At 41.4% G+C, this 26,015-nt stretch overlaps 1 protein-coding gene across 1 annotated transcript in view; it reads left to right on the forward strand.

Annotated features, from left to right (window-relative positions):
- GNA14 (G protein subunit alpha 14) overlaps positions 1-26,015 on the forward strand; it is a 172,265-nt gene that overhangs the window by 73,288 nt on the left and 72,962 nt on the right. The window contains exon 2 of the mRNA XM_004439625.3: positions 17,987-18,171. Within this exon, the coding sequence (XP_004439682.1) occupies positions 17,987-18,171 (185 nt within the window). The remainder of the gene's footprint in view (positions 1-17,986; positions 18,172-26,015) is intronic.

A 26,015-nucleotide genomic window follows, 5' to 3' on the forward strand; every position in this document is an offset into this window, starting at 1 on the left:
ACAGGACTAATTATATTTGGTAATAAGAACCCAAAATGTCTGAGGCATATAAAAAATTAAGGTAAAATAATAATGATTTTAAAATTAGCTCTTATTTCTTTGATGTATCAAGGCTAACTAGAGTTACAATGGTAGATCATTCTGGAAGAGATTGCCCCTGCCCACTTGCTGGGTGAATTGAGTCTTTTGTAGTATTTGTTTCCTTAATTATACCAGAGAATAATCGTTGTTTGTGAGGTGATCTTGGAATTCTTAAAGGAGCAGAAAGTAATTATCATAAATAATTATATATACAATTATTATAAATAAAATCGAATTTACCAGTTGTTGTAACTTGTAACATAGCTCAAAGTACAGGATCAAGAAGAGTTTTTCCGTTTTCAAGTCTAGTTAGAAAAGTTTATCAACAAACCCTTTATTTTGTGCCAAAACCGAAGGCTTTAAAAACCTAAAAATGCTCAGACCATCTTTTCTTAGATTATTTTCATTTTTAAATCTTTCTCTCAGATTTGCTCATCTCTCAATCTTTCAAAGCCTCCACACTTCCTTCACTTTTCACCACCACTCTCCACTGAAATAAACCAGAAAAGCAGCTATGTAAATAAATAATCCCCCAGAATCTGGATATTAAAGATTCTCTTTTATTTTAGAACTTTTTAGAAATAATTGTGTTGAATATCTTTATATTAAGACTATATTGCAGATATTGCCATTCTAAAATCACTGCAAATATTTTCTACCAAATAAGTCAAAAAAATGAAAATGATTGTCTTTTAAAAAAACAAAGAGCATGCTACCAACTCCTTGTTCTTATTGTTTCTTGTTTCGCAAAGTTGTTCCTCAGAGCTGGTAGGAGAAGAATCCTTGCCGTGCATTTTTCCCTATATTTCCTCCTGTGGGGCGGGAACTGACCAGACTTTAGGAGCAGGGAAGGGTCCCATGAAACAGGACTTAAGTTTCAATCTGGAAGCAACTTCAGTTCCTGGTGGCTTGGTGATTTGGGGTCACTTGAAAGAGTGGGTGAGTGAGTGTGTGTGTGTGTCTATGACGAGATCTCAATTGTTCTAGTCTCTTGAGTAGTCTTGTGTCTGCCACAGATGTACTTCATGGGGGAAGGACTTTATGTCAGCCAGTTGTTGACCAGATGTCACAATCCAGATGAAGAAATTTAAAGACCCTGCTTATCTGCAGGTCAGAGTTCGGGTTGTAAAAAATCAGTAGATGAATGGAAATTGCATCCTCCAGTAACCCAAGAAGATTCAGAATTTGAAAAAGAATGAGGAGAGAGAGGAGGAAAAGAACAGCTAGAGAATGTACATCAAACTGTATCAAAGAACGTTAGCCAAGGGTTCTTGATTTGGGTTGTTGATTTGCAGGCACATAAATTCTGCATAAAGTATAATGAACATTCTTAGCTAATCTGCCACAGAGGTTGAATTTTTTTTTCCGTTAAGTCTATAATGGAAAAAAAGTTCATCCATATATGTTGGGGTGGGGGTAGGGACAGGGGAAGACTAAGCAGACTGCTTGGAGATATCCAGTCTTCGTCAGGAAAATCAGAACTGAATTTTCATTTCCATAGAGGATTTAAAGCAGGAATTAGGCCCACAGTATCAACCAGTAAGGGAAAATCTCAAGTCCGATCATGAGACCTGATGTAATTAAATTTCCAGTGTATGAGAGTGAATATGGAAGTGACCCTTTTAATATGCACACTGTAACTTATAACTAAGCTCGTTTCTCCCATGGGCAGCCTGACTTTGGCAAAATCCTGTGAAGGCCATCTCACTTCCATCTCCCATTAGAGTCTGTTTGGATTTCAAAGTGTAGATAATGGTTGGATTATAGGAGAATATATAAAGTGTGATTTAATGGCTACTTTGAAGATATTTTAAGCACTTTTAATTAGTATTGTCAAATTGATTTCACACTGTTGTGCCTAACTTGAATGCATTTTATGATAATGCATGTGTTTGGAGCCTAGATGTGCACTGTGATGATGGTTATTTCAGGATGGATATTGATTAACATGGGATCATGTGACATCACTCCTGATTGTCCTGGGTAATATGGCTGGTCCAGAAACACTTGCTAACTCAGAAGAATCTTAGCATATTTAGCCAATAATATGTACATTCTTACGTGCTTTTAAAGTTTTCTTCAGTTCTTAAAAACCCTGGGGGAAGGGGCCGGCCCCGTGGCATAGCAGTTAAGTGCGTGCGCTCCACTGCTGGCAGCCCGCGTTCGGATCCAGGCGTGCACTGACGCACCGCTTGTCAGGCCATGCTGTGGTGGCATCCCATATAAAGTGGAGGAAGATGGGCACAGATGTTAGCTCAGGGCAAGTCTTCCTCAGCAAAAAGAGGAGGATTGGCATGGATGTTAGCTCAGAGCTGATCTTCCTCACACACACACACACACACACACACACACACACACACACATACACATACACACACAAAAACCCTGGGGGAAAACAAGTACTCTCTGTTTTAGTCTATCATCCTTTCAGCAAATAACTGACTCAGATGTTTCTCTACTGGGTAGATCTATATCAAAATATACTGAGGCTGGGAGAGTATGTCCTGGGTAAAAGTGGAAAATAAGAGAATTTTGCCGTTGATATTTACCTCTTCAACCTTGAGTGCATATTGAGCCAAGGAGGCACTTAACATTTGCAGGGCCCAGGCAAGAATACAAATGGAAGCCCCTGGCTGGTGTCTCTTTATCACCACCACCTCCCACTCACAATACAAAGGGCTTTACATGCACTCAGGCCCTTTGCACCTCCCTTACAAAGCACATCCAAGCTTTGTCCACACCCCCTCACAAACATCTGTCTCAGGCCTAGGGATGCGCACATCAGCAGCGTATTTGCCCTCAAGAGGATGGATTGGGGAAGGGCCCACGTAGGCACTGGAATAGGGCTTGGGGCAATTTGGGCAGTGAACTTCCAGGGTCTCAAGTGCCCGGAGCATAGTCTTGAAGCTGAAAAGAAGACCTGGACTACGCGTGGGCATGTCCCATTGGCCCTGTGGCCTCATGTCTCCACTGGGCGGGGAGAGATGAAAGAGGCCCAGAAGGAGGCCCTCTGAAGTTTGCAGCTCCTTTGTCCAACTCGAAGGGTGGTGCCATGTCGAGCCCTGGAATAGGAGAACAATTGCAGGATGGTGTCTCGCTGGCCCTTTCGTTTTTCGCCAGCAGGCATTTGAATGTTTGTTCTGTGCAGATTGTTAGGCTAGGTGTTGTGGGAGGATACAAAATACAAAGCTATTTTTAATTTAGTTGTGGGGGAGACAAAAGCTGAACTGAGAATAATTACAAAACAACCGATTAACAAGGGAAAAGGGTTAGCCTATAATTGTCGAGTAAGGGAATTTTAGGTGAAATGAAGTAAAGTTATGGTCCTAGCTGGAGAAGGACAGCTGGTTTCAGGGCCATAGCCTGTTAGAGATCATGGAGTTCAGAGCTGGCAAACTCATGCTTCCGTGGCTCCAGCAGGTACTGTAAATGTGTGACTGGACCTGGTATAAGACTGCAGGGACTAGGGATAGAATGGGAGAAGGTTTTTGTTGAATTAGCCAATGTATGCTTCATCTAAAGATGTTCAAATTAAAATTAAAAAGTTGAACAATGTACTGACCTAAGAAAATGGGAATGGGACCCCTGAGTCCAAACTTCTGAGGTTATTGCTGATGAAATTAAAATGACATTGCCACATTGATGCAGAAACTGAATAACCTGATCACTTACCCACATTTACTCCTAATAAAGTAACTTTAGTTAAGGAAGTTGCCTCACATAGATAATAAATGTTGAGGGGAAAAGTTATAAAGAGAAAATTATTTGGTGGTTAATACAAGTGGAAACAATGAAGAGCCCCTTTCCCTTTCATGTTGGACGTATAAAAAGTTTGCTATGTTTAGAAAATGTGCAGGAATCCCCTATTGTTCCTTTCATTTCTGTACAACCCTACCAATAATTAGTGTATCAGGTTTGTCTGAGTGTTGCGCCTGTGATCATCTTTCCCAAACAGGTGCTATACTGGGTGTCCCCGCAATTCATGATTAATTTGGAACCTATGAATGTGAGCTTATTTGGAAATAGGGTCTTTGCAGATGTAATCAACTCAAGATGTGGTCATACGAGATTAGGGTGGGCCCTGATTCCAATATGACTGGTGTCGTTGTAAGATGAGTGAAATTTGGACACAGACACGTGGAGGAATTATGGCCATGTGAAGACAAAGGCACAGACTGAAGTTGTGCTGCCACAGACTAAGGAGCATCAAGGATTGTCACCAACCCCCAGGAGCTAGGAGAGAAGCAAGGAACAGATTCTCGCTCAGAGCTCAGTGAGAGAATACATTTCTGTTGTTTTAAACCACCCAATTTGTGGTACTTTGTTACGGCAGCCTAGGAAACAAATACAGGCACCACTTCTAACTTCCTCATTATTATTAGAAATGCCACCAAGTTCCTGGTCTCAAATGTTATAATTCCTATTGCTAAGCTTATCTCTCAAATGCACTCAGTCTTCCAAACTGTTCCGTTCCCTCTTCCTCTCCATTTCCACAGTAACCACTCTTATCAGTTATCATAATAATTTGAATACCGCTTTCTAGAATTAAAGTGATTTTAATTCTCACAGCAAATGATAATGAGTCATATTATTCTGCCCACTTGATTGATGAGGAAACTGAGATTCAAAGAGTTTAAGTAATTTGTTTAACCTCATACAATGAACTAGTATATTAAAAATCTGGGATTCCAGCAAAGATAAGCCCTTTAGCTCTAAGATAATAATACTCAACTCAAAATGGAGAGCCTTGCTGTAATTATTTTGCCACACTGCCTTCTACATCATTCCAAAAAAAAGGCCACATGAACTTGTCTGTATCATTGAGGTAAAATGAGAATAATCCTCAAATCTCTCTCCTTTGCTTCCCCACACCTTGGCAGATTGTTCCTTATTATCACAGCAAAGGCATCCCAGTAGTTGATAGAACAAGAAAAGAGAGAGCTTATTTTGCCTCTTTTTTTTCTTGGAACAACAGAATTTCTTTTACATGTTTAATTACAGCCTTTGAAGATGCATCAAATTGGCTTTTGGTAGAAAGTATTTTTTTTTCCCATAAGTAGGTCACTGGAGATATAATTAATACAGATAATAGCTATCTCATATACAGATTTCTTGTAGTTGAAGTGACCTCTTTTGCATAGGTTTTCCCACTGTCTGTAACAAAGCAGCTAGCTGGGTTATGTTGTTCAGCTAGTTTTATAGCGAAGTCAAAAAGTACATCCTACCAGCATAAGAAACATGTGAGCAACTCCCACAGTTGTCTTTCTGTAAAGCTGGATTTTTTTATTAGGTGGAGGTTGTATGAAAAGGAAAAGCTGGTTGGTTATGGATCTTCTTATCTTGGGCTGTATATTTAAGCAGTGAATTAGAGTTGTAAAGCCAGAAGGGACTGTAAAGTCTCTCCCAACCCCAATATGGCAGAATTATACTAAGGGTGTCCATATACTTTATAGTCCAAACCAGGATACTTTTGAAAATGAAAAAGGATGCTATTAATAATTACCTCAGGGCAACAGCTATAAACTAGGCCTGTCCTGGGCAACCAGAAGATATGGCCATCCTGGTTATTTTAATCGACCCTGGAGAGAGGAGTCCAGCCTGTCTTTGAAAACATCTTCCCACGGAGATCTTGATGAGTGGGGCTGGAGATTATTGTTAGTCATGAATCATTAGACTGTCCTTTGGAAATTAAATATATATATTTAAGTAATTTTTTTGGATATCAGTGAGAGACACATTGAAAAATTTTCATGCAAATGTTTTAGTCTGAGTTGTTCTGGAGCTCATGGTTCTGGGGGGACTGAGGCGCAAAGGGATCTTGGCCTAGAGGAAAGGAAACCGGGGAGTTGGCCTTTCCCCCTTGGGTGGAGATGCGTGCTCTAGAATTAGTCCCCAGCCTAGGCACTCAGTACATGCTCAACAAATGATTGGAATGACCCTGAGCATGTCCTGAATTCGATTGTCACCTTACTTGATTCACCGTTGTACACCAGAAAAGAAATTTCTTTCTGTCAGAGGATGAAGCCATAATGAAGACCATTTAGTGAGAACTCAAGAGTTGAGTGGGCACAGACTTGTTTGTTGATTTGGGGGTTGAGAGGAGAATTAAAGGGGGAGAGCATATTTCATTTACGTTGGGAAAGGCCCCCATGAATTAAGTGGTAGGAAAGATTCCAAGGCCGTGTGGTGATGAGATGAGGAGGGCTGAGGAAAGCGGTATAAGGTAGTTCTTCAAATATTCAGACATTTATTGAGCACCTGCTCTGTGGCCGGTGTTGTCTGAGGTGCTGGGGTTCAAAAGTAGAGAAAAGGCTTGCTAATCTAAAGGAAATCAGACTGATGAGAAGACATAGAAACATGTAAACATCATGATAAAGGCAATAATAATGGTACTTAAAGATATGGCACTAACAGGGAGAACAGAATGAGTCTTTCCACCTGGGAATTCAGGGGGATTCATGGAAAAAGTGATGTTGGAGCCGTATGATGAGTTGGACAAGTTGGCCTGGGAATTAGCAGGCCTCCTGGGATAGAGAAAGGGAGGCAACAGTGACACGGCCTGAGTTGTAAGTGGTTTGATGTCACCTTGCCAGTAGCTTGCTATTATTTTAATCCATGCGTTCTTTTATTTTTTTCCTCCCCGAAGCCCCAGTACATAGTTATACATCCTAGTTGTATGTCCTTCTAGTTCTACTATAATGGGACACCGCCTCAGCATGGCTTGATGAGCGGTATATAGGTCCGCACCCAGGATCTGAACCGGTAAATCCTGTGCTGGTGAAGCGGAATATGCAAACTTAACTGCTATGCCACCGGGCCGCCCCAACCCATGCTTTCTTAAACTGGACCTTTCGAGGGTAAATTCTTCAATCACAACGGCGGGCTGAAAAACACCATACACCTATTTGTATATCTACTTAAATCTGAATAAAACTAATTTCATATCCTGCCAGAATGGTGAGAAGGACTCCAAGAGAACAATTTTTTTTGTTTTTGCTGAGGAAGATTCGCCCTGAGCTAACATCTGTTGCCAATCTTCCTCCGTTTTGTACGTGGGTAGCCACCACAGCATGGCCGCTGAGTGGTGGTGTAGATCCGTGCCAGGGAACCGAATCTGGGCCGCTGAAGCAGAGCGTGCTGAACTTAACCGCTAGGCCACTGGGGCCAGCCCAAGAGACAATTTTAAACTATCCAAGGTGGATGATAGCGCGTGGTGCTTTTAAAGCCCTACAGTTTTAGAATTCCCCGGGGGGCTTTCACTCCTAACCTGAACCTACATTTAATTGAACTAGTAGCTACTTTTAACTAACATTTAATTTATTTTCATTTAAATTTATCTTTAGGTGTGGGGGAGGATGATAGAAGAGTAGGTCAGGTACCCTGTAGTTGTTGGTGTTTCAGCAAAAAGCTTCAGTGTTTCAAAGTGGGTACCTTGTCTCCTTGCCTGCCCTTATTGAGGCTTAAGGATTTTAAGTCCATTCTCTCTTGTTTAGAGCTGCTTTCTTTTCCTTTAAGTAATTTTTGTCTTTGCTCTACTATTCCTCCAATTTCTTTTCAACGTGAGCAAAAACTTTCAGACAATCATAACTTGTGCAAGAACAAGTTCTGACTTGAGACTCACTCTTGTGTTAACCATTCTTGTGTTAGGTTACTCCTCATGTTCTTTCAAAGGTTGAGAGGTCAAAGTCTTACCAGTGCCCTGGTGTTATGACTTCCTGATGAACATTTCTGTAAGAATGGGGGAAATGTTAATTTTCAGGAGAAGTAGTGAACCATGGAAGAATTTAAAACCGTTTCTGAAAATGCTTACAATTTGTCTTTTTGGAAAGTAAAACAATTATGAGTCAGAGTCGCAGAGCAGAAAGTGATCTCATGGCTCTCCTTACAAGTGAAATGAGCTGTACTTCCAACGGAAATGCTAATGTTTTAGCTGTAAGCCATAGAGTGTATTTGAATAGGTTTCTCCCTATCCTTTGTGTGGTTTATTCATTTTTAGGGAAAAGTAATTGATGTCAAGGGCATTTTCCAAAATGGAGGTTTGTCAGTTACAAGCATTTGATTCTTCATTTTTTTTTTTTTTTTTTTTGGTGAGGAAGATTCACCCTGAGCTAACATCTGTTGCCCATCTTCCTCTTTTTTTTTTTTTTTTTTTTGGCTTGAGTAATATTAGCCCTGAGCTAACATCTATTGCCCATCTTCCTCTTTTTTTTTTTTTTGGCTTGAGGAAGATTAGCCCTGAGCTAACATCTGTGCCAGTCTTCCTCTATTTTGTATGTGGGTCGCCGCCACAGCATGGCTGACAAATGGTGTGGGTCTGCACCTGGGGTCCTAACCCATGAACCCAGGCCACCAAAGCAGAGCACACCGGACTTAACCACTGCACCATGGGACCAGCTGCCAGCATTTGATTGTTAAGTTTCTGTATATTTTGTTACTTTTCCAGAATCTTATACAGATGAGCTATTGAAACAGAATGAGCAAAATTATGTAACTGTTTATGGAAGCGAGAAGGGTAAGTTATAATGTTTGGCAGGTAGTAAAGATTTCTGGATCATATGACTACATACAAGGGATGGATATCAATCAATGACAACTGTTTCCTGACATAAAGCCATTAATATTAAGCTAAACATTTGTATTGAATTTTTAAGAATACCACATTTGTAACAAATTGTAGTTGTTAGGTAAATGTAACAAATTTAGTTGTATAGGTAAATGGCGCAAATTAATTTAGAGTAAAAATTAGCTTTGTCTCATTGCATTTGAACTTTCTTTTTTTGCTGAGGAAGATTGGCCATGAGCTAACATCTGTGCTCATCTTCCTCTATTTTGTATGTGGGACACCGCCACAGCATGGCTTGATGAGCAGTGCATGGATCTGCACCCGGGATCCAAACCTGCGAACCCCAGGCCACTGAAGTGGAGCACGGGAACTTAACCACTACACCACCGGGCTGGTCCCGCATTTGAACTTTTAAATGCAGTTATGGCAAATATGAGAAGCACATTACTTTTGATACTTCAAATTAGAAAAACAATTATTCAAAAATTCTTTGTGATTAAACATTGTTACCATGACCTTTTGGCTTTTCCTGATATAAGAACTACTCAGAAATCAAATTTGGACTTGAAAATACTTTCTTGATCAAAATGAGGCCCAAACATGACAGAAAGTGGCAAGTAATACTTGGAATGGCTGCTTTTCTTGGTTAGTCACTAAAGATGATTTTGCAGATTAACAAAACAAGAAGACTATCAAATATAATACATCATCTTCTAAATTCTGCTTCATTGTTCATTGTTAGTTTTTCTTTTTTTAATCTTAAGCCATCTATTGAGGCTCATCACTTAATTTCTGTCAGCTTTCCTTTTTTGTTTCAAAAGCCTGTGTTCACCTCTGGTTGAGAGAGCAGCCGTGAACCCCGTCTCCAGTCTGTGTTGCCTAGGTCATTGCTAATTCTCCTTTTATGGGAAAAGTCGCACCTCCTCTACTTGCAGGAGCAGAGGCTGGGGACGGTAACATGGTCGCGATGGTGATGAAGGGGCTGGGCAGAAGTGGGCGGGACTGGCTTGAATAAGTGGGTCTTTATGGTGCTTTAAAAATGTTTTCCCCCTGGAAATTGCAGAACAGCTCCCGTGGGGATATTTTATTTATATAGACATGAAATTGGAACTTGGTGTAAAAACCCATCAGCTAAACTGAAAATGACATAAAAACTTGAACATTGCATTCCCAGGTAGGTCACATTAGCGGAGGTTCCCCTTGGAAGAGCCCTGGAGAAAGAGCTCCCAGCCAGTCTGTGGACCGGGGCATCAAAACCCCCGGAGTGGGGGTTAAAAATGCATATGCATGGCCTCCTGCAAGGGCCACTCAGACTTGGACTGAGGAGGAGTCCAAGAATCTGTGTTTTTATTGTGTCTCTCTCCCTCCACTGGATTGCACTTAGTTCGTTTGGGCTGTAATAACAAAGTACCACAGACTGGGTAGCTTATAAACAACAAAAATTTATTTCTCAGCCTGGAGGCTGCAAGTTGCGGTGGAAGATCAGGGTGCCATCCAGGTTGGGTTCTGATGGAGCCCTCCTCCAGATGGCAGACTTCTTGTATCCTCACGTGGCCGAAGGGGCAAGAGAGCTCTCTGGGGTCACTTTTATAAGGGCAATAATCCCGTTCATGAAGGCTTCCCCCCCATGACCTAATAACCTCCCAGAGGCCTCTTAGTACCATCACCTTGGGCATTTCAACATATGAATTTGTGGGGAACACAAACAATCCGACCACAGCAGTAGGGAATCATTTGGAGTTTTCCCCAGCATTATCCAGATTCTCTCATAAATCAGTATCTTTAGAATAATAAGTCCCAGGATTGCTGCACTCACAGGGGCAGAAACTCCCACTGCATGGGGTGGCTACTGCCCAGAGTCAGCTGTGCATTAGAGGGGGCCAAGGAGGGTGCCCCAAAGTCTCTAGGCCCTCGGGGCTGCTGAGAACTGCTCCTGCTTAAAGATTCCAAAAGGAATTCTCTTAACTCGTCTACACCCCCACCAGCAAACCCTGATACGGAACCTGAGCCTCCCTGCAAGGCTGGCACTGGGTCCTGCGTGTCCTCAGCAGAAAACGCAAGCGGCAGGGCGCCTGCCGGCCAAGTCTTCTCTTGGCCGGGCAAATCCACTTCCTATTGCTTTCCAAACCGTGATCATCCTGGTTGTCTTAGTCAATAAATACCCATTCACCCATGTTTATTAGGCTCCTACTCTGTGCTCTGTTTTAGGCTCCAAAGATACGAGGGAACTAGAGAAATAAGGCCCTGTCCCTATAAAGCCAGCCTGCTGGTCACATCTGTACGTCCATACCCTCTTCTGCCCACTGGTCTCATAGATCATTTACACCAACGTCCAGAATGTCCCCATTTGTGTTCTGACTTAACATTTTGTTCTGTTTATATTGTCGTCTTCTGTAAAACTGAGCAAAAAACAATGACTTCTCACTGATGGTTTCAGAAAACATCACTGACTGTTGGAGATGGCTCTGCCCGTCTGCGAAGCTCTATGGGCTCCTTGCTTCTGCTCTCAGACGGTCTTTACTAAGGATTTTAGGTAAACTTGAGAACAATTGGCTTTCTGTTTAGATGTCCTTGGTCTATCAGTTGGAAAGGATTTATTTTGCTTTGGCCTCTGTTCCCTCCTGGCTCCTAAGAAGCAACGTCTTTTGTGTGTTTTTTTTTCCCAACAGCCTTTCTGTGTATTTAAAATTAGGCTGAAACTTTAACCTCATATTGCTTTCTCAAAGCTCAGAAAGAGTGTAGAATTTTAGTGCTGACGTATTGTTGGCCCGTTTTCGGTTACATGACTTGCAACCCTCAGTTTTTTTGCAGCTGGGTGAGGTTTATGGATGGAATTTCAGAAGCCTCTAGAGAGAGAGAGGAGGGAGCTTTTTTAAGGATGGAAAGTAAAAGGGTAAATTTCACATAAAGAGGACAATAATTTGTTTGTATTGTTTTCCAAAATGTGATACCCAGATCACTGGTGATAGACAAGATGTTTTTAGTTGGAATATCGCTGTAGTCTGATTTTATTACAATATATTTAATTTGATTAATCCTGGCAAATAATACTGGTTTTTCATTTATGACATTCATGTTTCCTTTCGTAACAAGCTTATTTAAATAAAAAAATTTTTAAATATTATATAATTAAATGGATGGTGTATGGATATGATAAAAATAACAAGGTAGGGACACAAAAGACAGAGTTTCGGGAAACACTGGTTAAGTGAGTGCCAGAGGTAGGCCTCTTGTAGGAAAGCTCCCAGCCCTGCAAGGTGCACACCCCTCACCCCCAGAAAGCAGGAAGCTGGTGGAGGTGAGATTTAACTTACACGAGAGAACACAAATTATCGGTATATGCCAACCATGCCAGAGTAGCAAGCTGTGGATGTTCGGTTTAACCACTTATTGAGTGTCTACTCTGGAAACGGAAATAACTCCTGTTTAAGGCTAGGGGAGGCGGAGGACCCCCGGGCAGAGCTTTACAGTGAGAGACTCAGCCGAGCCTTACAGGAGAAGCAGTTTGTTCTCCTGCCCGGAGGTCAGAGAGCAGGAAGGCAGGGAACAGGCAGCAGGCCCTCGGGGGAATCTCTGTTACCAGCCAGAGCGGCTTACCCAGAGGTTCCCCGCTGATTTTATTACAGACGATAGTTACAGCAGTCGGGTGATGATGAGCAAGAACCTCAAGCGTAGCAGGCTCTTAATGATAATGAAAGTTTAGAAGTACTTATAACCACTGTTGGGTTTTTTTGTTCAAGTATGAAAACAGTGAAGCAAAAACTAAATGGAAGAGGAGCCATTTCCCTTACTTATATTTGGAATAGAATCTAGAAATGAAATTGTAATTTTATTCCTTTTCCCACCCTGTTTTAACAGCCTTGGGTCCAGAAGCGAAAGTCCTTCTGGGCTGTGGTCCCCTTCTCGATTTCCCCCCATTCTACCCTGCCCCTCCCCCACCCTTCCTTGTCACCTCTGATTGATTCCCTTAGTAACCCGACACCAAAATTCACCTTCCACCCAAAGCCTTCCCCTATCACTGAGAAACAAAAAGCTGCTCCCAGGGTGAGGGTGATCTTGGCTCTCAGCAGAGGCTGTGGAGCAGCCCTCACCAGCATCTTGATTTTGTGGGGGGAGCCAATGATAAAGTCTTTAAAAGAGATACAAACCAAGCAGAGTGGACCTGTGCTACTGAGCCAAACCACACATTCTAATACACAATTGGGTGGGATATAAAAGCTAAGTTCACCTAATCCTCCCGTCACCAATAATTTTTATTCTAAAAATCACATCCTTTAGATTTTTCTTTTACTTGCCCAGAATAAATGAATAGTTGTACTCAATGTCTGAGTGTTGAGTTTCTGCTTAGAACAGGTTAGGAAACTCAACTCAGATCCTTAACTTGAATTTACCAGTCCCTGTGGACCTGGTCACAGCTGTCACTGCAGAGAGACCCACTACCTCCCCCTCTTTTCCTGCCCCCATCTGCTGCTGGAACCATCTTATTTAGACCAGAGCTCTGAAGGATTAAAGATAAATTCTCGAGTATTGGAATCGCAGTACCAGCTGAAGACAGTACCTAAGCTGATAGGAGGGTGTGACTTGGCCGTTTATTTGGGGAAACAGTGTAAAACTAGCACATGGTGTTAGCATGGGAAGTGCATATACCAACATAGATCTGGATTTAGACCCAAGACTCAACACTTCCAAACTGAGTGACCTTGGAAAAACTTTGACCTTGGACAAAGACTAAATAAACTATGTAATCTTTCTGATTTTCAGTTTCCTTCCTGGAAAAAGAAGATACTAACTGGGTTGTGTTGAGGCTTAACGGAGAATGAGAGGATCTCCCACAGTCTCTGCTCTCTTGACCTCAGCCCCCAGGGGTGTGTGACTTTTAATCTCTCTTCTTTGCCTTTAACTTGTCCTTTTTTTCCTCCATGTTTGGTATTTTATTCTTCAATAACCACAATATAAAACTGAAGAATATTTTAAAAATATTGGTATTGATCAAATGCGTTTGTATCTTCTTTTGCATTAATCTTTAAAATCACTTTTAGCACTTTCTTTTTGAAATTCTCCATGTCCAAAAGCAAAAATCAAGGACTTTTTAAAAACGTTTCTGTGTTTGGGGCTGATGGTGGGGTTGGCTTTGACCTGTTGTAAGTGAATGGCTTTTATTACTAAAAAGGTTCTCTACCTTGGTGTAGAAATTGGACTGTTGTCTTAAGTGATTTTTCTGGCTTCAGGAACAAAATCACAGCTTGCTTTGAGGTAGTTACATAATCTCTCCGTTCATGTCAGCTTCATGGTGTGTAGAATGTGGAAGTATTAATATTTGCTTAGGATAAGGTAGCCCTGGACCAGAGTTCAACTTTGCTGGGGTGGAACAGGAGAAAGTGTGGCAGTAACATAGACCAGAGGAGATTCAGGGACCCCAAGATTCTGTGAGAGCAGACGTCTAATCCGATCCGGGACTTTGGACCAAACTCTAACAGTATAGGGTCTTCCCACAGGTCCTCACATTATCATGTGGGATCTGGGCAGCCCAGAATCCTCATGAAATGGTAGCTTCAGGGGCACCTGGTCTTATCACAATCATCTTTGGACAATTTATATCTCATTTTTCTGCGGTTGTCCATGATATAAGACCTATGGAGGAAAAGTGACTTCACGCGTTTGTTCCATTCATTCCTTCATTTAGCCATTTTTTGAGAGCCGACTATGTAGCAGGCACAGGGCTCGTGGTGAATGAGTGAATCCCAAGCCCTACTCTTACTGGACTAAGAGGGTAGTGAGAGACATATCTGCAAACAAGCAGTTAAGGGATGTGCTCCCCGGGGTGTCCACAGGCACTTTGAGAGCCCAAAGAGGGCAGGCCTGACTGTGGGAGGGTGGAGGGGAAGAAAACTCCTTCAGGGGAGGTGATATTTGTGATGAACCTTGAAGGCCGAGGCATCGGCAGCCTGGCTTCTAGCCCCAGCTCTGCCTTTGCACTGACCTTGCCCTGTTCACTGACTCACAGCCAGCTTCCTCATCTCTGACATGGGAAGACAGCACCCGCCTGTCCTGCCTCTGGAGGTGGCAGTGAGGCTGCTTTTGAAGGCACTCACCAGTCTGAAGTTTCTTCCTTATGCCCCAGCAGCGTAAGCCTGCAAGATGGTGGGTCTGCCAGGGCTTAGGGTTCAGTGTGCGGCTGTGAACTTGAGATTTGTCCTCATTAGACCAGTATAACTAAGTCCCTTTGGTCACCACCCTGACTTTCTTCTCTGACAGTCATCTGTCATTAGAGTCTGATTGAATGAACATCTGTCTTTCTCTTCCTAATGGTGTGACCTTGCAGAGATGACTTAACCAATCTGAGCCCCAGGTTTCTCATCTGTTAACTAAAGAAGATAATAATACTACATACCTCTTAGGGTGGTTGTGAGGATTAGGGGAGATCATATGTGTAGAATACCTGGCACATACTGACTACTCTAATATTCACCATTATTGCAACTATCCCCAGAATCGGGATAAGGCTCCTGCTCAGCCACTTTTTGGGTTGTTCTGCCATGGTTGCCGTCACTGTTACCCACATAGCACGCTGGATGGTTGAGAGAGGATGACCCAACCTGTCTTCCCACGTTGTGGATAGTGCAGGTAGTTGAGACTGGATGAATTCTTTATCAGCATCATGTACTCAGAAAATACTGGAATATTATTCAAGCCTTAAAAAGGAAGGAAATCCTGTCACATGCTACAACATCAGTGAAACCTGAGGACTTAAACTGAAACTGAAACTTAAGTGAAATAAGCCAGTCACAAAAAGACAAATACTGTATGATTGCACTTATATGAGGTATCTAGAGTAGTCAAATTCCTAAAGACAGAAGGTAGAATGGTGGTTACCAGAAGCTGGAGAGAGGGAGGAATGTGGAGTTGTTGAATGGGAATGGAGTTTCAGTTCTGCAGGATGGAAATTGTTCTGGAGAACAATGCACAAATGTATATTTTGTGAATATACATTCACACATTTTGCACAAATGTATATTCACAATGTGAATATACTTCTGAACTGTAGGCTTAAAATGATTAAGATGGTAAATTTCATTGTGTGCATTTTACCACAATTAAAATACATTTTAAAGAGCTTATTACGCGTGTGCCAAGTGTCAGGCATATACCTGGCACAAGGGGAGACAATGTGAGTCAAAACAAACATGGCCCCTGTCTCCCCTTATGGGACTCACAGGCTGATGTGGGAGACACATGTTAAATGGAGAATGACATTAATGGGCAAAAGTGCAGCTGGAACACGTGCTACAAAGAGAAGTTCATGGTACCGTGATAACCTAGAGTGTGGGGCCTTGACCTCGTCAGGGAGGCCAGGCCAAGAGCAAAGGTGATTAGGACGAAGGAAGACCATTCCAGGAATGTGCAAAGCACGAGCAAAGGCTGCAAGAAGGGATGGTCTGAGAGGCCATTGTGGCTGGAGGGCAGAGGGTAGAAGAAAGTGTGTTGTGAGAAGAGGCTGGTGAAGATGGAGGGGCCAGAATACGTGGCCTTGTTGGCCACAGTAAGGAGTTTTGTCTGTCTTCCTGAGCGGAGTGGGAAGCCATTGAGGGTTTTGAGCTAAGGATGGGGAGACAGACAGAAAATCGAGTTTGAGTTTTGAGAAGATCAATCTGAAGGAATATTTTTTTCTTACAAAGAAAAATCTTATCAAATACTAAGAGTTGTCTCAGTTATCCACATGGAAAAATTGAATGAGGCTCCTAAGTGTTTCTCAAGGCCCTGATGTTTATAGGGCCTCAGAGGAGTACAAATGGAGACCCCCATCCCAAAAGTCTAAATAGTTATAGGTTATAATCAAGCTAACAAAATTTTATCAATGTGTTCTATCCTCTCACCATGACAAACATGTCTCTATAACTAAAATGTCAAAAAAGATATGTACAACTGGGGTTTTTATGTGACTAAGAGTTGGCACAGTATCAAAGACGATTGAATTTAATTATAATTGCACTGTCTAGGTGTTCTGTTGATCAACAAAATGTAGATGAGGAATGAAATAAAGATTTTATAATTAATAAATCATTTCCTATTCCATAATTTTTTGCCCTTGTAGCAAAATCACTGTTGTTTTAATTAAGATTTTTTATGTAATTTGTGTTCTTTTGACAGAAATACTGAGTTAGATGACTTTTCTTTTTTTTGTAACAGCTTTATTGAAATATAATTCACATACCATACAATTCACCCATTTGAAGTGTACAACTTTTCTTGAATCATTTTAGTTCTGAGCTGGTTTCTTATTAATTTCAGTTTGAAGAAACTTTGCCCTGCTGAGGACATATCAACCTGAATTGTTAAAATTCTTAAAGCAACACTTAGATTTGAAAATGAACCATGAATATAACATATGATGTTCCAAGTATGGTAATGGGATCTCATACAATAAATTATCTTTTTTTATTGAGATATAATTGACATATTATATTAGTTTCAGGTACAATAAACTATCAGAAAATAATCATATAAATCTCTATCATTTATACTACAACTTTAACTGTCTTTTCAAGCAATATCTCAATCTAATATTAATGTGAAGCCCTAGCATCATATTTCACACATGTTATATCCTGACATCTATACAAATTTAAGAGCAATAGGGATGGTTTGATATTGTAAAATGTTCCCCGGCTGCCATGTGCAAGTGTTATGAGTTTGAAGGAGCTTCTGAACTCTGAATTGGAATATGAGGAGGTGCAAGAATATAGACACTTGGCACAACTGAGGAATGGTGCTTCGTTGTACAAAGATCAGTTGTATTCACGTGTCTGTGAGGAAGGAATTGACGAGTTCATTAGCAGTTTCTCTTATGCAAGTGTTCCTGCTGCTCGAATCCTCCCTGCACTCTGAAGCAGCCTCCATCACTACCACTGCTGTATTGGCAGTGGGGGAAACTCGCAAGTATTTGGGGCTTTCAGACACAATTGCCAATTGTTTTGAAGACTTAGGGCAAAGGATGTGTGGGAACAGTTCCCTAGGGCCTAACCCATGTTAGTCACAAGAGCTGATATTTAGGATTACTCCAAGTGACAGAGACAATCATGTGTCCTTAATAAATTGTGTTTGTATGTGTGAGAGAAAGATATTCGAGGCCTAAAGCGAAGGGTCTCGGGTAAGGACCCTCTGCCCCGGGTTTAGGGTGCTACTACCCTACAGCCGAGAACTGCATAAGCTTTCTGCAGACCCTTTCCATGTCCACCCCATCAACCTGTTGATGTGGATCAACACTGCCAGGAGGGCCTTTCTTTCTCAGTGTGTTCCCTTTGAAGCCTGCTGACTGCGTGTTTTACTTATTTTGTCTTACAGGAACTGGTGAAAGTGGCAAAAGCACCTTTATCAAGCAGATGAGAATCATCCATGGGTCTGGTTACAGCGATGAAGACAGAAAGGGGTTCACGAAGCTGGTTTACCAAAACATCTTCACCGCCATGCAAGCCATGATCAGAGCCATGGACACCCTGCGGATCCAGTATGTGTGTGAGCAGAATAAGGTAAAGCGCCTATGGGGCGTTGGCCCTCTTTGGGAATGCATGCTCTGCTACACAGGTTAGCTGTGTCTTTGAACAAAAAGATTTACTGAGTGCTTTGGTCAGAGGCCAAAATAAGCTCTTGAGCTCAAACTCTGGAGGAGTGCAGTGAATTTAGTCGGCCTGCAGTCTTGTTTCTGTGGGAGTTCCATCACGTGGTAACGTGATGCTACCCAGTGTGCAGGGATTCGGACATGTGGGCAGTCATTTAGCTTCCTTATTTCGGGTGCTGAGAAAAGGAAGATGTGCATTTCTTTTTCAGCTAAGATATCCAGTTAATTTCTTCATTGGAGCAATGGAGATTGTGGGTTTACAATGGCCAACTTTTCAAGAATTCCCAGTCTTAGGAAGTATTTTCACAAATGCCCTGCAGACTACTCACAGAAAGCAGTGGGTTTTGTTTATTTATTTTGGGAGCGAGCCCTTCTTGAGAGCTACTGATTGTTTATGAGGGTAATGCTTATGTCCCAACTAGCAATGGACTCTCATAAAGTAATGGTATCAAGCTGGCATTTGCTTTCCTATTACCACTGGTTATTTAAAATGCAAATCTCAGACCATAGGAAAATAATGAGGCAGGAGGGTGGGAGGAGGAGGCAGATGAAATTTTATATGGTATATTGGAATGCAAATCCACAGGAAAATACTGTGTCTGAGTTCATTAAGAATCTACATTAGAGGGGCCGGCCCGGTGGCATAGCAGTTAAGTTCACATGCTCTGCTTTGCTGGCCCAGAGTTCGCCGGGTTGGATCCTGGGTGCGGACCTACACTCTGCTCATCAAGCCATGCTGAGGCAGCATCCCACATACAGCAACTAGAAGGATATACACCTATGACATACAACTATCTACTGGGGCTTTGGGGAGAAAAAAGGAAAAATGGAGGCAGATTGGCAACAGATATTATCTCAGGGCCAATCTTCCTCAGGGAAAAAAAAAAGAATCTACAGTAGAAATAGAATTTATTTAAAATAATTGATGCCAAGTTACAATATGACATAATGATAAAAAGAAAAATCCTAAGATGAGTTTCTCATGGATCTGTTAAAAAGAATTTAGCAGGTAAAAGGCGAGAATTGCATGTGTTTTAGTATGGACCCCAAAGACAACTTTATCCTGAACTTGTGGCACCTGTATTCACATATATTTTATATATGTGCTATACACAGAGCTTCAAAACAATCAATCTAAATTTCTTATTACTCAGTGACTGGATTACATAGGAAAACACAGCATGCACCAAATTTAGACTTATCTGTACATCATGTCTGCAGCCTCATGTCTTTACCGCTGTTTCCTTGCAATCTTGAAGAAATGAAGGAAGGTATCTTGCCTACAGCTTCAACCTTCAACAGTGTTATGCTGAAAAGTGTGTGTCTGTGTGTGTGTGGGGGAATTATCCTTTAGTATATCTGGTGCCAAGTAATATGAGAGGTGCATGCTGAGCCATTGGGAGATTCTAGAAGTGACTGTGATGATTCTTTACACGTTGCTTTTGAGTACATGCATTATATCTTTTTGAACGTGTACAATTCTTTTTTATTCACCCTGTACAAGTTATTTTAAAAATTAGGCCATCTGTGGAAATTTAAGAAAATTTCAGAGACGAGGTATGTCAGGAATATCCTTGCAGTGATTTTAGTTCATCTATTATCCTCTGTTGTAAAATGCATTTTGTTTCCCAGTCATAGTGGGGTGATGGGGGAAAGCTCGGAACTTGGGGATGGGTTTGTAAACAGACCTATTGGGAAGAAAAGGCTCAAGTTGTAAGTCAGTTCTGCTTACCTTGGCAACATGTGTTTGTAAAACCCAGTCAGATTTAGTAATCAAGGTATCTGGGTTTTTGTTTTGGTTTCCCTTAAGGTCTTCTAGAGGTACTCTGAGTTTATATTTTAAACCAGAAGGTTTTATGGGGTTTGACATTCCACCACTTTCTCCTTTTCTCTGAATCTTTATTCTTTTTCATGAGGCCATGTCCACTTGCCCACTAATCTGCATTAGGTTCCTACAGCTGCCATAACAAAGTACCTCAAACTGGGTGGCTTAAAACAGAAATTTATTCTTTCACAGTTATAAAGGCTTAAAGTCCAAAATCAAGGTTGATTGGTTCCAACTGGAGGCTCTGAGGGAGAATCTGTTCATGCTTCTCTCCTAGCTTCTGGTGGTTGCTGGCAATCCTTGGTTTCTTTTGGCTTGTAGATGCAATCACTCCAGTCCCTGCCTCTGTCTTCACATGGAGTTCTCTCCTTTGTGTCTCTCTGTTCACATGGCATTCTCCTCTTTGTCTGTGTCCAAATTTCCCTCTTCTTATAAGGACACCAATCTCTGGATTAGGGCCAACCCTTATCCAGTATGACCTCATCATAACTTGATTACATCTACGAAGATCCTATTTCCAAATAAAGTTACTCTCTGAGGTTTCAGGTTTGCATGAATTTCAGGGGGACACTATTCAACTCACTATAGTCTGCCCTCTGTCTCTTCCCATTCATGTCCCTCCCACGAGCAAAATGTATTCAACCCTATTCCAATATCCCCAAAAGTCTGACTCCGTTCCAGCATCAACTCTAAGTCTCAAATCTAATCTAAATACCAGCTCTAAAGGTCCCAAATCTCATCATTTAAATCATCTAAATATGGCATGGGTGAGACTCTGGATATGGTCCATCCAGGGGAAGAATTCCTCTCCTTCCACAGACCTGTGAAACTAGGAAATAAGTCAATTGTACCTCCTGTCTCCTCCTCATTTGCTGTATCTGGCTCCATTCTGAATGCTTTCTCTCTTTCTACTTCAATTACCTACATGCTTGATTCATAAACGTCCTCTTATCCCTCAAACATATGCCTGGGATGAACCACATGCTGAAATGGCTTAAGGAGAGGCAGAAGATTGAGTGGAAAGAACACTGGATTGGTTCCCAAAAATCTGGGCTCTGCTCATGACTCCCCTGTGGGTCTCGGGCAGGAGTCAGCAAACTCGTTCTGTAAAGGGCCAGAGAGTAAGTATTTTTTGGCCTTGAGGGCTGTGCAGTCTCTGTCTGCAGAAGCAGCCATAGGCAATGCATAAACCAATGAGTTGGGCTCCCTTGTAAACTCTGTTTGCAAAATGTAAAAGCTATTCTTAACTCATGGGTCGTAAAAAAACAGGCCACAAGTGGATTTAGTCCATGGGCTGTAGTTTGCTGACCCTAGTCCTGGGGGAAGCCCTGTAACCTCTCTGATCTTGCATTTCCCCATCTGTTAAATGCAGACACTACATGCTGCATAACCTACTTCATAAACCAGCATGAGCAAAAGGAAGTGCTTTACAAACTAAATGGCACTCGAGAAATATAAGGTTATTATTGGGGCAAGTTCAAAACCGCAGGTGGACTCATTGTTTCTTCTATTACTTGTTTAGGTTATCTTCATCCATTCTTTATTGTTTTCTGAATAATTTTCTCTGTCAGCTAGTCCTGATTCCAAACACGAAACTAACAAAGTACCATGCTTAGGTCATAAAATGATTAGTGTTCCAGTAGTATTAAGTAATTACTTTAAGCAGCGTGATACATGATTTCTTTACAAAGTATCACATCACTTGAAACAATTGATTAGTTAAGACAGGGACAAACAAAATCTTAATTAAGGGCCGGCCCCGTGGCTTAGCGGTTAAGTGCGTGCTCTCCGCTGCCGGCGGCCCGGGTTCGGATCCCGGGTGCGCACCGAGGCACCACTCTCCCAGCCATGCTGAGGCCGCATCCCACATACAGCAACTAGAAGGATGTGCAGCTATGACAGACAACTATGTACTGGGGCTTTGGGGGAAAAATAAATAAATAAAATCTTTAAAAAAAAAAAAAAAAACCTTAATTAAGCTTCTATTTTCACATTGGTGCCATCCTTCCCTCACCTTTTATTTATTTTCATTATCTGATTTTTTCAGAGCTGGGAGCAGTTTCTTAAAAGTCTGCAGAAAGGGATTAAAAGTGATTTGAGAGAGTTTTATTGTAAATATTAGTGAGATTATTGCTCAGCTAGCTTGTTGAAAATCCTTGCCAATTACTTGACAGGCTGCTTAGGAAAGGAAATTGATCTGAAATTTAGTTCAGCATTTGGTTTTTAACCAACATGTTTTTTCTATTAAGATACAGCCTTGAAGATTGTTTTCTTATACCTTGCCTGCCTTTTTTTTTTAAAAGAAATGATTCATATGTATTTGCTCACTCTGTTGATAAGTCTTAATTTTTATGAATGTCTCTCTAGAGTGTCGTATAAGCACATATCAGAATTTATGACTTCTTGAATAAATAGTACAAAGGCATTTGTTCAGTGGCAGGGCTCCTAAATCCAACTTAGCTTATAACTCATGTTCACTAGTCATGATTTCACTGAAGCCCAGAGAGCTTCATATTTTTGCTGTTTGTAGTGTCTCCAACTTGGGAAATTCTCATTCTAGGCCTGTCCTGCAGTGAAGGAAATCTTCCTGATCCCCTTAAAGGTTCGGCAAAATCTGGCTGGATGATTTAGATTCAGAATTTCCCAAGGGCAAAGGACAGCCCTGCCTGACTTCTCAAAAGCCTTTCAGATCTATATTCAGTGATCCCTAGAAAAAAGAATGAGGTCTGCAGGCTCCTTTGTCAGCTGATCTCAGCTTCCTCCCTGCCCTCCTGCTTCTAGGAGCTCTTAACTACAGTAGGGTCACATCATATTTGCATGTAACTTTCACAAACAATTGCAAGGGCTTATCACAAAAACAAAAACAAAATTTTTAAAAAGGAGAGTTAATAATTAAATGGTAAGAGGGATATTTTGCCTGCTATTCCACTCCAAGTACCTAACTGAGAATTCAGTGTTTCAAGAGGTGTGAGGTCTGAAATTCCCTTCAAAAAGCATCTTATTCGGGCCAGCCCTGGTGGCCTAGTGCTTAAGTTTGGCACACTCTGCCTTGGTGGCCTGGGTTCGGTTCCCGGGCATGGACCTACACCACTTGTCTATCAGTGGCTATGCTGTGGCAGTGGCTCACATACAAAAAAAAAAAGAGGAAGATTGGCAGCAGATGTTAGCTCAGGGTGAATCTTCTTCGGCAAAAAAAAAAAAGGAAGAAGAAGAAGCTTCTTCTTCTGTTAGAAGCTTTTGCTGAATTCCAAGTCACAGTTGAGATGGTGGGCTTAGGCCATCTAGCCAACCACAGCTCTGGAAAGGCTGAATTCAAGGGGTTTAATCACCAGGCCTCTGCTGGTTCTGTCTGAAGTTTTTCAGTTCCTACGTTTGGGTAAATGGATGCCTTTGTCATCAGTTCCCTGCAGTGTCTTGAGTTTCAGGCCCCCTAGTTCCCCTTCTCCTGACTGCTGGGTTTATCAGGCCATAGGACATCTGAAACGATGGTTCCCAGTCTTGGCTGCACACTGGAATCACCTGGGGGCTTTTCTGCTGCTGCCAGGGTACCACTCCCAGACAGTCAGAGCTCATGCAGCTCGGAATGCGGCCCGAGCTTTTGGACTGACCCTTAGGAGCTTCCCAGGTGATTCTGATTAGGCAGCCAAAGGTTGAGAACCACTGAGATATGTGTCTTAATATTATTTGGCGGTGTTCAGTTTGGGTTCTATTTTCCTATCAACCTTTCTATAATGGGGAGGGAGACTTATGGTAGTCTTTTCCATGGAATGACCTAATTCATCTCCACCCAAAGGTAAATTGAGTGGCCAGCATTGAGGATATTTGTTTTGTTCAGGTGTGCTGGGCTGCCTTGGTGGATTAGGTGATGTAGCCTTGACAGCATCTCCAGGTGACATTTTTTAATTCAGAGCAGATTTTGTGTTTGTTTCTTTTGAGTCCTGCAGGGGCCTAGCATTATGCCGAGAGCTTCCAGTGATGGAGTGGGAGCCTGGAGAGAGGACAGAGCTGCATCTCGTTCTCTGGGGGTTGCATCAGTGGGCCTTCTCGCCCTCCTTTTCCACTATTGCTACTTGGAAATCATTTCTTTTTAATCAGTAAAGAATCAGGAGTTCAGCTTATGTTAATAACATGCCCAAGGTATAGATTTTGTTTAAAATAGAAATATCTTACAGTTTCGTTTTGTGAGTAGAGACATTATATCAGGAAATTAAGTAGTTATGTATTTTCACTCATTATTAATAGATATTTTTATTTATTGAGATGATAATTCACCAGGTATAAAGCTGAAACATCAAATATCCAACTTCACATTTAAGCAATAAATTCTAGTATTTATGGGGCAGGATCACAGGAGATTATATTTTTTAACACCAAAAAGAGCTTTGATAATGTCTCACATCTGTGTATATATAATTCTTCCAGCTTAACTTTTCATTCTCAGAAAGCAGGAGCTGAAGTTGCAGAAGGATCTGTTAAAGACTCATGTGAGGAAATCAGGCACAGTGAAGTGAAGATGGTCAATTTATGTTACTTTTTATAGAAGTATCTTATAGAAGAGTTTCTCAGGGCTTGAAGTATTTTAAGACCCTCTTATTTTCTAATTTTTAAAACATCTGTTTACATATATTTTTCAGTCCAACTTCCTCATCCAATTTGAAACATCAGATTCTTCATGAGCCTCTGGGAACAGGGAGGCCAATGTTCAGACTTGGGCTGTAGTCCAGGGTTGCTGGTTCTCTGGCAGTTGTCAAACTCAGGCTCTTTCTTCCCGTGTCCTGTTGGATAGTAAAAATCACGTGGTATGTTTTTCTTCTTACTAAGAACTTGGAGTTCTAACTAGGGTCACAACAACAATAAATTCTCCGCTACAATCCTAGGCTGATTTTTTCCATTTATCCCAATATTTCTTTGATTAATCAATGTTTACTTTAGTGTGAAAATTGTTATAGTTAGAGCTAAAAATGTAAGAGTGGAAAATAGGAAAGAATAGAATGGAGAAAGAACTGGTTTCCTCCTTAATCACCATCACAACCAAATCTGACCACACACTACCCTTTATACCTGGCTTGGGAGATGGGGAAGGTTTGGGGCCAATGATGAATAATGAGACTGATTTCACCATTGAAATATTAATTTCTTCCCCTCCCTCAAGGCTAGGAATGAACCTGCCACATACAAAGACATGCTTTCAAAAATCTGGTAGAAAGGGGAAATCTCACAAAGTTACAAACAATCCAGAAACTAGTGTGAACATTCGTCTATTTGAACGTCTATCCATCCATCCAAGATATGTGAAATATTTGCCTTGAGTCTTTTAAATTGTATCCAACTTTGTTGCTATCCTAACATATAAAGGGGAACATGTGAAACACACTCACGATTCAGAACTCTTTTAATGATGTATAGAATCATCATCAGTGATGCTAGTGAAATTCTTCTTAGATCTAAAGTCCTTCCCAATTTGCTTTCTCCTCATGGCAGAGCTGCACTCTCATTTTCTGATGGTAGAGAGATAACAGGTGTGTCAGTGCCGCTGTCCTCTCAGACACCCCTTCTCTGAACACCCAGTGACTCCACTGATGAATGAATGCCATAAAGATGTGCCAACATACTCCCTTGGGTTTGTTTTGGAGTCCTGCCAAGGGAATCACATCTTCATCTGGTATTATTGAATTTAGAGCAGATTTTCTTATTAACTGGTTAATAAATTCTGCCATAGTATCCTAGGCAAAATATTCTAGAAAGTATCCTCTCTGTATTAAAAGCTTTTTCTTAGGTGGGGGCTCCAGTGGGATAAAGTAACTAATCCAACAGAAACAAATTGTTAAAAAGTAAATGTGTGTGTGTGTGTGTGTGTGTGTGTGTGTGTGTGTTTTTACCAGTAAATCTCCCTTTAGAGTAAAAACCATATTCATTAGAAGCCAGAACCG

This window comes from Ceratotherium simum, chromosome 20 (assembly GCF_057802395.1).
Source record: "Ceratotherium simum simum isolate JZ-2026a chromosome 20, ASM5780239v1, whole genome shotgun sequence".
In the NCBI taxonomy this organism is placed as follows: Eukaryota; Metazoa; Chordata; class Mammalia; order Perissodactyla; family Rhinocerotidae; genus Ceratotherium; species Ceratotherium simum.